Source organism: Macrosteles quadrilineatus, unplaced genomic scaffold (genome assembly GCF_028750875.1).
Source record: "Macrosteles quadrilineatus isolate MER2022 unplaced genomic scaffold, UCM_ALF_1.0 Scaffold_1__1_contigs__length_201487025, whole genome shotgun sequence".
NCBI classification, from domain to species: domain Eukaryota; kingdom Metazoa; phylum Arthropoda; class Insecta; order Hemiptera; family Cicadellidae; genus Macrosteles; species Macrosteles quadrilineatus.
The window spans coordinates 55214663-55228695 of record NW_026542594.1 but is presented as its reverse complement, the minus strand read 5'-3'; the positions used below and the strand labels follow the sequence as shown (position 1 = coordinate 55228695).

At 37.2% G+C, this 14033-nt stretch overlaps 1 protein-coding gene across 1 annotated transcript in view; it reads left to right on the top strand.

Annotated features, from left to right (window-relative positions):
• The window catches only part of LOC128983124 (bromodomain adjacent to zinc finger domain protein 1A), a 218572-nt gene that overhangs the window by 76047 nt on the left and 128492 nt on the right, over positions 1 to 14033 (top strand). Inside the window, exon 10 of the mRNA XM_054402292.1 lies at positions 5658 to 5856. Within this exon, the coding sequence (XP_054258267.1) occupies positions 5658 to 5856 (199 nt within the window). The remainder of the gene's footprint in view (positions 1 to 5657; positions 5857 to 14033) is intronic.

Below are 14033 nucleotides of genomic sequence, written 5' to 3'. Positions count from 1 at the left end.
CACAGTAGCCATAGATGTTTCCAAGTACTGTAAAGAACTGTTATTTGAAGCAGCTCTTATAAAAATAAAATTCAAGAACTCAAATCTGTTTGTACTGGGAACCTACAGACCCCCAAACGGAGACCTTGAGGAATCATTAAACACCTTTACAGAACTAATTGAGGAAACAAAAATTGAAAATTCCCCTCTTATCATCATGGGAGATATTAACGTTGATTTGTGTAACCCAAACAGGAAACACATTATCTTAAATGAAACTCTTGCTATGCACAACATCCAGAGACTACAGCTTCCACCTACGAGAATAACAAATCTAACTCAAACCTCCATTGACTGGATATGTACAAATATGGACACAAACCAACTCACTCCAGAAATCATCAATGCAGGACTTTCGGATCATACTGCTCAACTCTGTACTGTAAACTTCAAATCACACATCAACTCAAGTTATCCTGCCCAAATTGGACGCTGCCTAAAAAATAAAAACCTGCAAGACCTCAAGTATCTTCTCAGTCAAGAAAACTGGCTTAGTGTTACCTCAATAAACAATGCCGAAGAAGCTTTTAAAACTTTTAGTAACATAGTGAGAGTAGCTATGGATGCAGCCTGCCCCCAAAAGAATATAAAAATACAAAGAAAACATAAACTAAAATTCTCCATGGACCCAGAAGCAGTGAGACTTAAAGCCGAATTTCTTAAAGCTCTAAGAAAGTTTGAGGTGACGGGAAATCCAGATGACAGAAGGGTTTCTATTGAAAATAAAAAGAACTATGACCTGTACTTGAAAACGATGCGGAAAAAGGTTAACTCTGACCAGTTGATGAAAGCTGAAAATAAATCTAAAGCTATCTGGGAAACAATAAACACAGTGTGGCCCAAAAAGGAAACATCCCTAAATGAAATAACCCTTCAAGTAGATGGCCAACTCATAAGTAATGTGACCCATGTTGCAGAGCATTTGAATACATTTTTTACACAAGTAGGAGAAAAAACAGTAGAGAAACAAAAACACCTAAAGACCACAGCTCAAACTCCTGACGTAACTCAAACAGGTCCACTGTTTTCCTCCTTTCAAAGCACAGACGAGAAGGAAGTTAAAATGATTATAAACAAACTTAAAGCAAAAAACTCGTCTGGAATTGATGAAATCTCGTCAAAAATACTTAAGCATTGCTGCAATGAACTAGCACTACCATTGGCTGATTTGATAAATAAGTCCCTAAAACAAGGCATCTTTCCTTCACTACTTAAAATAACTAAAGTATACCCGAAATTTAAAAAAGGTAGCACATTAGAAGCAAGCAACTACAGACCAATTTCCCTCGTTTCCACCTTCTCCAAAATATACGAAAAAGTTGTTTTAAAAAGACTTTTAGACCACTGCACAAATCACAACCTACTAAACAACCTTCAACATGGATTTACAAAAGGGAAATCCACAACAACAGCAATAATTCAGATGGTTGAGTCCCTGATTGACAGCCTAGATGAAGGAAATCTAACAACAGGAATCTTTCTTGATTTCAGTAAGGCATTTGACTGCCTTGACCACCAGCTAATCATTAAAAAGCTGGATTCCCTGGGGGTATCAGGGATAGTAAGAGAATGGTTTCAAAGCTACCTTACAGACAGGAGTCAGTTTGTAGAACTAAGGCACAGAGATAACAGCCTAATAAGAAAAACAAGATCAAATTTTCAACCAATAAATCGAGGAGTTCCCCAAGGTTCAGTTATGGGTCCGGTACTGTTTATTCTTTTTACCAACGATTTGCCGCAACAAATAGGAGACGCCTGCCTTACTCTTATGTATGCTGATGACACAACCTTAGTGTTTAATGAACCACTAGCTGAAAATCTAGAAGTAAAATCCTATGTGTCACTCAGTATGGCCTACCAATACTGCTATAACAATGATCTCGCAGTAAACACGTCTAAAACAACTCAAATAGCTTTTGGCCGTAAATCTCAAGAAGTGCCACGACTCCCAGATGTAGAAGTGGAAGATGAAGCTAAGTTTTTGGGCATCACACTCGACAAGAATTTAACCTGGACCCCTCATGTGGACAATATATGTAAAAAATTAAGTTCAACCATCTATGCTCTTAAACATATAAAAAATGCAACAGATGACATGACAACAAAAGTAGCATACTTTGCACTTTTCGAGTCGCATATGAGATATGGACTTGTAGCATGGGGTGGAACCTCTGCCACTAACATGCAAAGAGTTCTCAGAAAACAAAAAAAGGCAGTCAGAATAACTGCAGGACTCCACAGACTCGACAGCTGCAGGGAAGCATTCAGGTCACTCAAAGTACTTACCCTTGTAGCACTCTACATCCAGGAAGTTGTGTTATTTGCAGTAAGAAATAACCCTACAAGGCGTGGCGAAATGCACCAACACAACCTGAGAAACACCATGCAGTACAACCTTCCACAACATCGCACGACACAGTTTGAAAAGAAACCTTCATACGCAGGAATGAAAATCTACAACAGGCTACCTCCAGATCTAAGAAGCAAGTCAGAAGATGACCTCAAACCAGCTTTGCATCAATGGCTCATTAATCGACCTTTCTATTCCTTAGAAGAATACCATCAACAGGTCTTTGACTAAACAACACCTCAACCAAACATTTAGAAAAAATTGTAAATTGACGCTACTACTATTCTTAATGAATGTGTAAATAAAGATTATTTGTCTATTGTCTATTGTCTATTGTCTATTTGATTAAATAAATACCATTCCTTTTATCCATTTTTCCTACTAATGTAATATATTTCAGAAGGTTTGTACTATTTATTCATAATTTACATTAATGTAGAAATTAGTCAGTTGAGCCTAACTAGGCCTAGGCTAGTAACTGATTAAATAGTTAGGCTTTTATATGTTGGCTATCTTTTATTTAGGCTATTTGTTTTGCAAATAGGCCATTGATATATGACCTGCCACAGAAGATATGACCATGACGTTAGGCTATAAATAAAGAACAATATGTAAACAATAAATAAAGATAACGTAGTGTTGAGCGCGAAACGTCGAGGGGGGTGCGTAGGAGAGGTGGGGCGTGTGCAGGAGAAGGGGAGGCGTGGGAGAGGGGTAGGCGCGGAAGAGAGGGGAGTGCGGGAGAGAGCGCAGCCATGGAGAGAGCAGGAAAGTGGCGCCTTGGTACTGCGAAACATCTGGTTACTGCTCAAGCTCCTGCCAGTCTGTCTGAAGAGAAGGCGGATATATCCGCTTCCCGTCAGGAACATCAAAAACCATAAAAACCCGTCCTTTATCGCCAAAGACTTAGGCGGATATATCCGTCACCCGTCCAGGAAGGGTTAATATACTACTACAGTCAAAAATTTCCCGGAGTGAATTTTTGTAGACATTTAGCCCTATCGCCAGTGGCAAATTCGCCTCGCAGTAGTTTCTACGACTTCTGGAGAGGGCATATCGGTAGAGGGGGGATAGCTGACGAGCCGTAGTGCAGCATTGTTAAGCGCCTTTTATATACCTGCAAGGCAAGTGTACTTTGTCGGTTACTGTCAGTCGTGTACCACAAATTGAGTGGCACAAACTTGGTAGAGGGTCGTAGAGATAACAGCATGTTTCGTCACCAGTGACAATTTAGTTTAAAAAAATTGGATCTGCATCGGCCATAACAACGAATTCACCAGGAATCAACATTCAAGATTCTTTGTGATCTGGAGACTTTTGGAACCATTCACGATCAAATTCGATGCATGTTCAAATAATCATGAAGGATGGTGTGAACACTTTTATGAGATAAATGTACCTCAAATGCAATATCATAAATTGTTGATTTCCGATTGTCATACTCGCTCAATGTTTACATCATTGATTGCTGTTGAAGGAAGTCCACTTTGAGGGTCATCGTCAATGCTTTCACGGCCTTCATGACACCTCTCCAGGAGTCATACCAACTGCTGCAAGGCGAATTTACCGCTGGCGATCGCGCTAAATGTCTACAGAAATTCATTCCAGGAACATTTTGACTGTTATATGTATATGATGGTAGTAAAATATGTTTTTTATTGAGTAATACAGTATCTTTAACTTACATTGAAACTACATAAATAACATGGTAATTTTAAATTTACAATTTTTTAAATTATCTCCGTAACCGTTGGACATACAACAACGCTTCAGTATACAAAATTATTTCTTTTTTTAAGCTCTAGAAAATGGTTTGAAGAGAAATTATAAAATTTTGTGTTTTTAGGGTTAAACATGTGAAAAATCTATTTTCACCCTCATAAACCCCCCTTCCCATAGACTGTTTCTGCTAGTTAGCGAACTCGTTCGAATAGTTTGTAAAAAATTTCATCAAAATCGGATGATTTTTGCTCGAGTTATCACACTAACGGACACACACATATATATATGAATTTGAGCGGATGGTGTTTTTGGCCTCTGGGGACCTCAAAACAAAAAATTAAATCCGTCCCGGGTCTAGGTCTTACCATGAGACCTACGGTGTTAGCTTATTCCCTATATCAGAAATTTACTAAAAAAAACAAATAGAGTTGTTGTTGGAAAGGGAAATTAACTTCCTTTATAAAGTAATACCCACGCCGCAGAAAACCTGCAGACTAAGCGAATTTCCATTTACCTGGCTGGATTTCCATAAAAAAGTTTTCAGATTTATTTCCATTAATTTTAATGAGTACTTAGATTTGCTGCTACTGGGAAGGTATTGAAGTTTTTTTTTATGGTGATAGCTAAGTATGAAATAAACAAAATTGCTAGATTTGATTCTAATATATATCCATAAACAAGCAAACTACAACAGTTTATTTATTGTCCATAAGAATAACATGGGAATTTTAAATTTACAATTTTTTGAATTAACTGCATAATTGTTAGGCATACAAAACAACGTTTCAATGTACACAATTTTTAATTTTTTTAAAGCTCTACAAAATGGTCTGGGAAAAAATTGTGAAATTTTGTGTTTTTAGGGTCAAAAATGGGAAAACCCCATTTTTATCCCATAAAACCCCCCATAAACCGCTGTTCCCATAGCCCAATCATGCTGCTGGTTCTCGAACTTGTTCGAATAAACGTTTACACGTTAGTACAAAATTTCATCAAAATTTCTCAAGTTATCGCGCTAACGAACACAAAAACATGTACATATATATGAATTTGAACGGAGGGTGTTTTTGGCCTCTGGAGACCTCAAAACAAAAAGGTATTGGGTCCCGGGTCTAGGTGTTACCATGAGACCTACGGCAATAGCTTATTCCCTATATGGGAAATTCGCTAAAAGTGGATACTGGGACAAATTGGCTGTGTCATATTGACTAACTGTTAAAATGTGGAGTTACATTACCCCTATAATTCATAGGCGAGAATTTTTATATGTTGTGTATTTTACTTAATACCATGTGTTATTATCGGTCAGTTTGTGTTTGTTTGTATTATCACATTACATTATAAGTTTGGTTCAAGTTAACTTGTGTACTTATCATTTCCAAATACCCAAATACAATGATTAAACATCTGAGCCCTGTTGGTACTATAGTTGAAATTCATACAATTCACCACCTGTTTGTTCTCGGGATTGCATTCAGATACCAACATATCACTAAAACACCAGGTGCTGGCAACATGGAATTTATGTGATGTTTTGTGTCAACAGACTGGCAAGACGATGTGGCAGGAGATGAACAGACCAAGGAAGCTGTTAGACAAGCCACCATAGCTGCACGTTGGGCCCAGGCATATCATCGCACTCCGCTTAGCAAGTTGACTCTGGATGCGAGCACTCTCAGTGAAGTGTTGCGGCTCCACCTGCTGGCATCTGGGGGCCGATGTGGCGACAACAGTGCAAAGTGGAGGTAAGACTACACCATCCCATCAACTTTGACAAGTACAGTAGTAGACTCTCAGTAATCTGGCAGATATAGTACCGCGATACTGCCGGATTACTGGAGTGTTATCATTAAAAACACTTAAAATGCAATTAAAACACGTCTTTGAAGATCACGTTCGGGCATGACGACGATGACGTTTCCGTAATCGTGGTAGAAGATGATAACGTCTACACGGCCGCGGGATATAATTATGATTTTGCTACGATCGTTTAAGATGTTCGTGAAATTGCCGCGATCGCGCGTGACGACGATGACGTTTTTCTTGACCGTGGGAGTAGACAATGATGTTTAACCCTAGCAGTGGCCAATGTTAAAAGTGGGAAATGGCCAACCCATTTTGGCGAAGACCTTTTTTTGAAAATTCGTAAAAATTCAACCGTACAAGTAAACCTAGCCGACCTCATATTCATTTTGTTCGGAAAGAATAGTAGAATCTAGAAATAGTAATGTCATAATGATTTAGACAGTGTATTTTATCAGTACACTGTCTAAGAAAGTGAAAAAAATAAAACATTTGATTTTTTTTTTTTTTCAAAAGCGGCCTTGGTATTTATTTTTATACGGATTTCTTATGGGAAATTCACTATATACATTTTGAAGACAATCTAATTGATTCCCTACATAGATATATAACATGTTTCTTCTAACATGTCTAATCGTCACTTTAGACATGATGCTAAAAAAATAAAACCTTTTATGAACACTATTTCACACAATTCAGTAATATTTATGCATAATAAAATGCATGAAGATTACTGTTATACACACACACACAAACTTCACTAACACTAACACTACGAACTAATAACGTATTTAGTAATAAATCGTGGATAACACGAGAGCAAACACTCCCGCAACAACACACAATGGTGAATACAAGAAGACAGACTGTAGCAGTAATGACTCACTTCCGTCGTCTTCATGTGAGCAGACGGAAATAACCCTAAGTGCAGGGCTGCCACTCTCACAATCTATCCCCGTGCGGTACCGGGTTAGAATAGGACCGCAGCCTCCCTCAGCTTGTCGTAAAAGTTGACTAACAGGGGGTGGGAGATCCTTCTCTTTATGCTCCCAACTTTCTCTGAGGCCAAGTTTGCTTCTTACCTTTGGCTTGTACCTCGAAATCTTTCATCTTTCCTTTTTACACTTCTTTTTTTCAACCCCGGTTTGGGTGTTTTCCTTTCTTTTTTTTTTGACCGGCAAGCACTATTGAGCCTTGGGAGTGCCCTTTCTGTGCAAAAGGGCTGTTTTGTGCCTCGCACTGCCGATGGGACCTCTCTGGTGTGTCGTCAGGAACCAGCCCCTTCGGGCCCTAGTCAGGGAGTGCGGCATGGGTGCAGAGTTCGGGCTCTGCACTGCCACGGGCGACCCCTGGTACGTCAGGATTCTCGGTACTAGGCAAACGGAGACCGGGCCCCAGGGAACTGGGGTAGGGGCTACGTCCCCGAGGGTATACCCGTTCCTGGTTATTCCGGGCCGTCCCTTGCCGTACGATGCGCTGGCAAACATTTTTATGGCTATTTCAACCTCAGGTAGCATGGAGGGCTTGCTTGGCAAGCAGTCAGATGAGAAGGCGTTTAAGAGGGGAGGGTGTGTTTCAAGGTCACCCCCTCTGACGGTAGAAAATATATCGTTGGCACCTTCGCTGGTAAAGGGAGCGACTGTCTCCCCTCCACCGGTGCCAGCATTCAAGTCTGGTGAAGGGCTGTTTGTTGGAGGAACACCTTACAACAACATTGCAGTCGGAGAGCTCAGGGATGGTGCTTCTGCGTCAGAAATACCTTGACGCAGAGAGTAGCATCGAAACCCGGCTTCGAGACATGGAGGAGACCATTAAAGCTATGCTGGACACCTTTCGGACCCAGAAAGCTGTTAACCAAGTGGTCAAAAATGGCATGGCCAAGCTAGAAGATGACCTTGGATTAGTTTTTGCCTGCCGGTTGGTAAGCAAGGTGGCCATGGAGAAGATTGCGGAGAAGGTAGTGTCTATGCCCGACGACAGGGCACTGCCTTCCAAGAAACGCAGAAGGCCATCCACTACGGAAAGCCCTCCAAAAAAGGAAGAGGCTGTTCAGACCACAAGGTAAAGGCGCAAACAACAAACGTTGCCCAAATTGGGCCCGGTTTGGCCCCCGCTCTTAAAAGGTCGCGGCCAAAAATGCCCAGGACGGAGGCAATCTTGGTTAAGCCCTCAGGGGGGAGATCATTCGCTGAAGTCTTGGGTATAATAAAGGCTAAAGCTAAGCCAGAGCAGACCGATACGGTTGTGCGGTCGATTAGGCAAACCCGGGGCGGGGACGTCCTCCTTGAACTGGGTAAGTCAAAGGACAAATCCGATTCTGCTGCTGAACTATGTTGACTTAAATGAAAGTAAATTACTAACACCTAAGGTTTTACTGTTACAATAATTATCTTTATTTTACTGAAGTACACACACACAACATTTTTACTCAAACATAACTTATTCAAGAATTCTCATTACAATAAAAACAATCCTAACTATTTACACATGATCAGCTGTTAGCAACATAAATTAAATTAAATACAGGACAAGTGACAGCAAACATCTATAATATTAAAACGAAAGTGTGTTTTTTTATTTCACGATTCTGAATCAACCACTCGACGGATTTTCATGATTTTTGGGTTGAAAGAAAGATAATTTTGAGAACTAGGGAATGTCGAAGCCATAATTTTAGTTTAGGGTCCCAGTTTTTTAGAAATTAAGTTTTAATTTTTAAAAAGTCTAGCAGCCGACGCTAAGATTCTAAACTAGCTTTTGGCATAAAATAATTTGCTTAACATAACAGCTGTAAACATTCAGCTTTTGTGTCACAAATTCAGCATTTGGATAAAAATGTAAAGACATACTTAGGATTGACTTATTTATACTATGTGTAATGCTAATCATTGATACGTTCAATTCTTCTGTAAGAGGATGGCAGATTAATTAAATATACATAGTAAAATACTAGGATGTTCAAATTATTTTTTAAAGCAATCTTTGTAATCTTCGATTTGTTTTAGAGCAATATAATTTGTTTTAACTAACAGCTGGTTAAATATAAACTATGGAACTATGAGGTTATTTTATTTTTGTCATTGATTATAGGAAATAAGTAAGATTAGTAGAGATAATTAGACCACAGTTTAAACCAATATTAATTAAACCACAGTACAAATCGAGGCTCTGTACACGAGTCTTAATAAAAAAGGATAAATGCAAATTATTTTACTGCTCCACTTTTCAAGGAAAGATTAGAAAAATAACAATGTTTACATGTTTTAATTTTTCATGGTAGCTTTTTGTTTACAATTAATGTTTGTCTGCTTTAACTTTGTATGGATTAGGCCCGGAAATATTGATGTCATAAAAAGAAGATCAAGAATAATCAGGAATCACGATTTTAAATTACGACCACAACCTCAGCCGGGTTTTATACAAAGATAAACAGATGGATGACATAGATTGAACACAACGTCAACATTGACCTAGGATACTGCAATTAGACAAACCATCCTTAAAATCGTGTTCAGTTGTGGTTACGTTTGGGGGCACCTATATCAGCGCCCCCAAACGTGAAAATAATATCACTTTTATTTCAACTATGAATATATTGTAGTTTAAGTTAACTAATATGGGAAATTAAGATGTACATTTCTTCAATGAGGGTGTGTAATTATCAAGAATAGAACTGAAAACGGTATAGATAATAAACATTGACAATTACGTCATTAGCTTTACTAGCGTGTTTACTTTTTATATTCCTGCTACATGTGACCAGTTCTTATTTTCAAATGAATGTTATTTGAACCAAACAGCTGTTTCAAAACAAACTGTTATTGTTTTTACTTTTCTTTGTTTACGCATATTTATTTATCAATTAATGCAGTGAAATTCATATAAAGGATAGGTGTGACGATTCGTTTTGATGTTAGGACACCAAAGTTTGTGTACTGTGAATTTTATTGGATATTATCGTTTTGTTTTAGGTCGTTTCTATTCAGACCTACTGGAAATTGTGTATAGTAGTTGTATTGTGGTGATAATAATTATGGAAGAGGCAGGTATGCGCTATGGAAGGTGGTATCGTTGACTAGGTCTATACACTTCTCAATTTTGACTATTACTCTCTCTACAATATGCTACTTATAATCAGTGTGCGTCTGTGCGAATCGGCTACAAATCTCACTTCAACGCTTTTCACATCGTAAAAATTGCAGAATTGCTGTTTTATTTTAAAATTAACGGATTTAAAATGCATATCGTATAGGCCTATGATGGAATAAAAACATATTTGGTCACACAACATTTGTTTACAAGATGATTTTTTACATTAAAACTGCAAGAAACTTTGTCTTTATATGTGTAAACTAGCTGATCTGAATTGTACACGGTTTTAACTGGCTACTGAATTCCCGTACGTAGGACAGGCTAACACCTCGTATTATATAAAAATAAAATTACATTCAACACCTTCCCTTAATTTTAATTTTATACAAGAAACAAAAAATAAATATCTCGATTATCGTCTTCTGTTCAAGATTTTGGATAGTTGATCAAAGCTTTGCTAAATTGATGAAACTTAACATTGTTCAAGGGTTTTGTAAACATATCCGCAACATTCCCAGATGTAGAAACAAAAGAAATGTTTATTTTACCTTGCCTTACATTTTCAGTCAAAAAATGGTAGCGAACATCAATGTGTTTGCTTCGCTTATTAAAAATTCCATTTTTACAAAGCTTAATAGCACTTTGATTGTCCATGTTTAGGTTTGTTTCAACATTAGTTCCACTCAACTCTTGCAAGAAAGTTTTAAATATAACACTTCTTTGACACATTCCGCCGCTGCAATGTATTCTGCTTCAGTGCTGGACAAAGCTACAATCGGTTGTCTTCTTGTACACCAGCTTATTGGGTCTTCTCCATACATTATGACAAATCCAGTAGTACTTCTTCTTGTATGCTTGCAATTTGCATAGTCTGCGTCACAATACATTTAGGCAATTTTCTCCTGATGCTGAAAATAATATTCCTGCGTCTTGAGTACCTTTAATATATCTTAAGGTTCGTTTGACATTTACAACATCTTCATTGCTTGGATTCTCAACACGTCTACTTTCTAATCCCACAGCAAGTGTAAGATCAGGTCTGGTTTTATTGGATAAGTACAGCAAACTTCCTACAACTTCTCTGTAAGGATAATCTTTTGTCAGGCAGCTTACTTCTTCATCAGGTTTGCTCGTTTTCACTGGACAAATGGGAGTGTCTACAGGTTTACAATCTATCATTCCATATTTTTCGAGAATACTGTTTGAATAGTTCTTTTGTGTTAACAATATCCCTTCCCTTGAATATAAAATTTCCATTCCAAGAAAGTTTGATGGGTTTTCGTCTGTTTTTATTTTAAAATATCTAGACAGCTCGTTCAAAAGTTTCTTCATCTCTCTTTCATCTGAACCAGCAAGAATTCCATCATCAACAAATATAGCAAGATGAATACTGCCATTTGTAAAAACACAACGGTCAGACTGAGTTTGTTTTAAGCCATATTTTAGTAAGCAGTTTGTAAACAACTGGTTCCATTTAAATGGAGCTTGTTTAAGTCCATATAAAGTCTTTCTTAATTTCAAAACTTTATCTTTATGATCAAACCCTTCAGGTACACACATATAAATTTCTTCATCTAAATTTCCATAGAGAAAAGCAGTTTTAACATCAAATTGCATTAGTTTGAGATTTTGTTTGGCAGCTAATGAAAATAACAAACGTAAAGTTCAATTACTTACAACTGGGCTGTAGGTTTCTTCATAGTCTATACCTTTTTCTTGGGCAAAACCTCTTACAACTAGTCTCGCTTTGTATTTTCCGTTATCCTTTCTTGTTAATACCCACTTGTTACTTAGGATCTTCTTGTTTAGTGCTTGCTTTTTGTCAACCACTTCCTACGTTTCATTCTCAATTAGGGAGTTTTTTTCATCCTCAATTGCTTGTAGCCAATTCTTTTTATCTGGTCCTTTGATTGCTTCTTCATATGTCAACATCACAAAATCTTTATATCTTTCAGGTAGTTTAGTTTTTCTTCTTAGTTTGATGCTTTGTGTAGTATCAGTATTACTTGAACTTGGCTGTTCTTCATTGATTTCATTTTTGTCTGAAACCAACTCAAACTCTACTTCATTATTACTTATCTCACTTAGATTATCTGCACTCTCAATATCTTCATTTTCATTTTCGTCTTCTTTCTGGTCATTTTCATTTTTGTCTTCTTTCTTGTCATTTTCATTTTTGTCTCCTTTCTGGTCATTCTCATCGTGACTGTCATCGTCTTCAATAATTGTTGTTTTCTCCTGTTCTTTGCCAACATGCTTGCTTTTGTACTCAACGAATTTCACATCTCTTGAGACTTTTATTTTCCTAGAGCGTTCATCCCATATCCTATACGCATTCAGTCCATATCCCACAAAAATAAATGATTTATTTCTGATATCCAACTTTCCTAAGTTAGGCCTGGTTATACGAGCATAAACTTTGCTGCCGAAAATTCTTAACCTTGATAGATCTGGTTTTTGGCCATACCATTTTTCACATGGTGTAGTGTCAACTGACTCACAAGGACTTCTGTTTACAATGTATGCGGCTGTTCTTATAGCTTCTCCCCATAGCTCTTTACTTAGTTCTGAATCAAACAGCAGTGCTCTTGTTTTTTCTAAAAATGTTCGGTTCATCCTCTCAGCTTTGCCGTTTAGCTGTGGCGAGTAAGGAACAGTGTAGTCTAACACTATACCCTTGGTTTTACACAAATCTTGGAGATCCTTCGAAATATATTCTCCACCATTGTCACATCGGATCTTGTGAATTTTTAAGTTCCATTTAGCCTCTACTTCTGCAAAATATTGTTTTACTGCATCAAACACTTCATACTTGCCTTTTAAAAGATAAACCATAGTAAAGTTTGTGTAATCATCAATAAATGTGATAAAATATCTTTTACCATCATGAGTACTTGGTTCTACTGGTCCACATACATCAGTGTGAATTATTTCTAGTGGTCTTGTTGCTCTTGTTCTTTCAGTATTAAAAGGTAACCTTGTCTGTTTAGCCTTCAAACAGACTTCACAAGTCGTTCTTCTATCACAGGTCTTCAAACATTGGCCAGACAATTTTATACCTTCTGACATAGAAATGAGTTTATTTAAACTATCAAAACTAATATGTCCCATTCTTCTATGCCACAAAATTACACTATCATCCACTACCGGTTTACTTGTTTCTCTTTCTATTAACTGAGCATTTAAATTACTATTAATATCAAAGATCTTCACTGTGAACAATCCATTTGAATTTTTTATGCCTTCCAACACTTGATCTCCAGTTTTTCTAAGTCCTATCATAACTTTATTTTCAGAGAAAGTAACCTCACCACCATTATTAGTTATTGCAGAAACAGACAACAAGTTTTTACTGAGTTCAGGAACATATAGCACATTATTCAGGATACATTCTTTAGATTTTACAGTTCCACTCGTTGAAGCTAACATGGTTTGATTTTTCTTTGCAACATATATTTCAGAAGAAATATTTTGTTTATTACTTAACAAATCTTCACAATTTGTCATATGTGAAGATGTGCCTGAATCAACAACCCATTCAGATACAAAGTTTATAGTCCCACTAATACCCCGAACATTTTGTCCATCATCATACGACAAAAATGACACAGTTTTACTAGCGACATTTAGGTTCTGGCTTTTTCTAAAGTAACAATCTTTTTCATTATGATTTGACTTTTTACATATATTACAAAATAAATTTGGCTTTACATTTCTTTTTTCAAACTTGTTAACAACATTTTTTACATTTCCACAGGTGTTTGCTAAATGACCAACAGCATTGCATTTAAAACATCGCCTTTCATTATCAGAGTTAGCCCAATTGTGTGTAGGTTTCTTGCAGTATTTTGCTTTATGGCCTGGAATTTTACAGTTGTGACAAACAACTTGGAATGCAAGATTTTTCTCTAGGCTTACCTCCTTTAACTCACTTCTTGACTCTTCTGCTAACAGTCTCGCTGTTAGATTTGCCAATGTCTTTTCTTCATTCGGCATTGATTCCCAGGCAGTTACAAAATACTTAAAT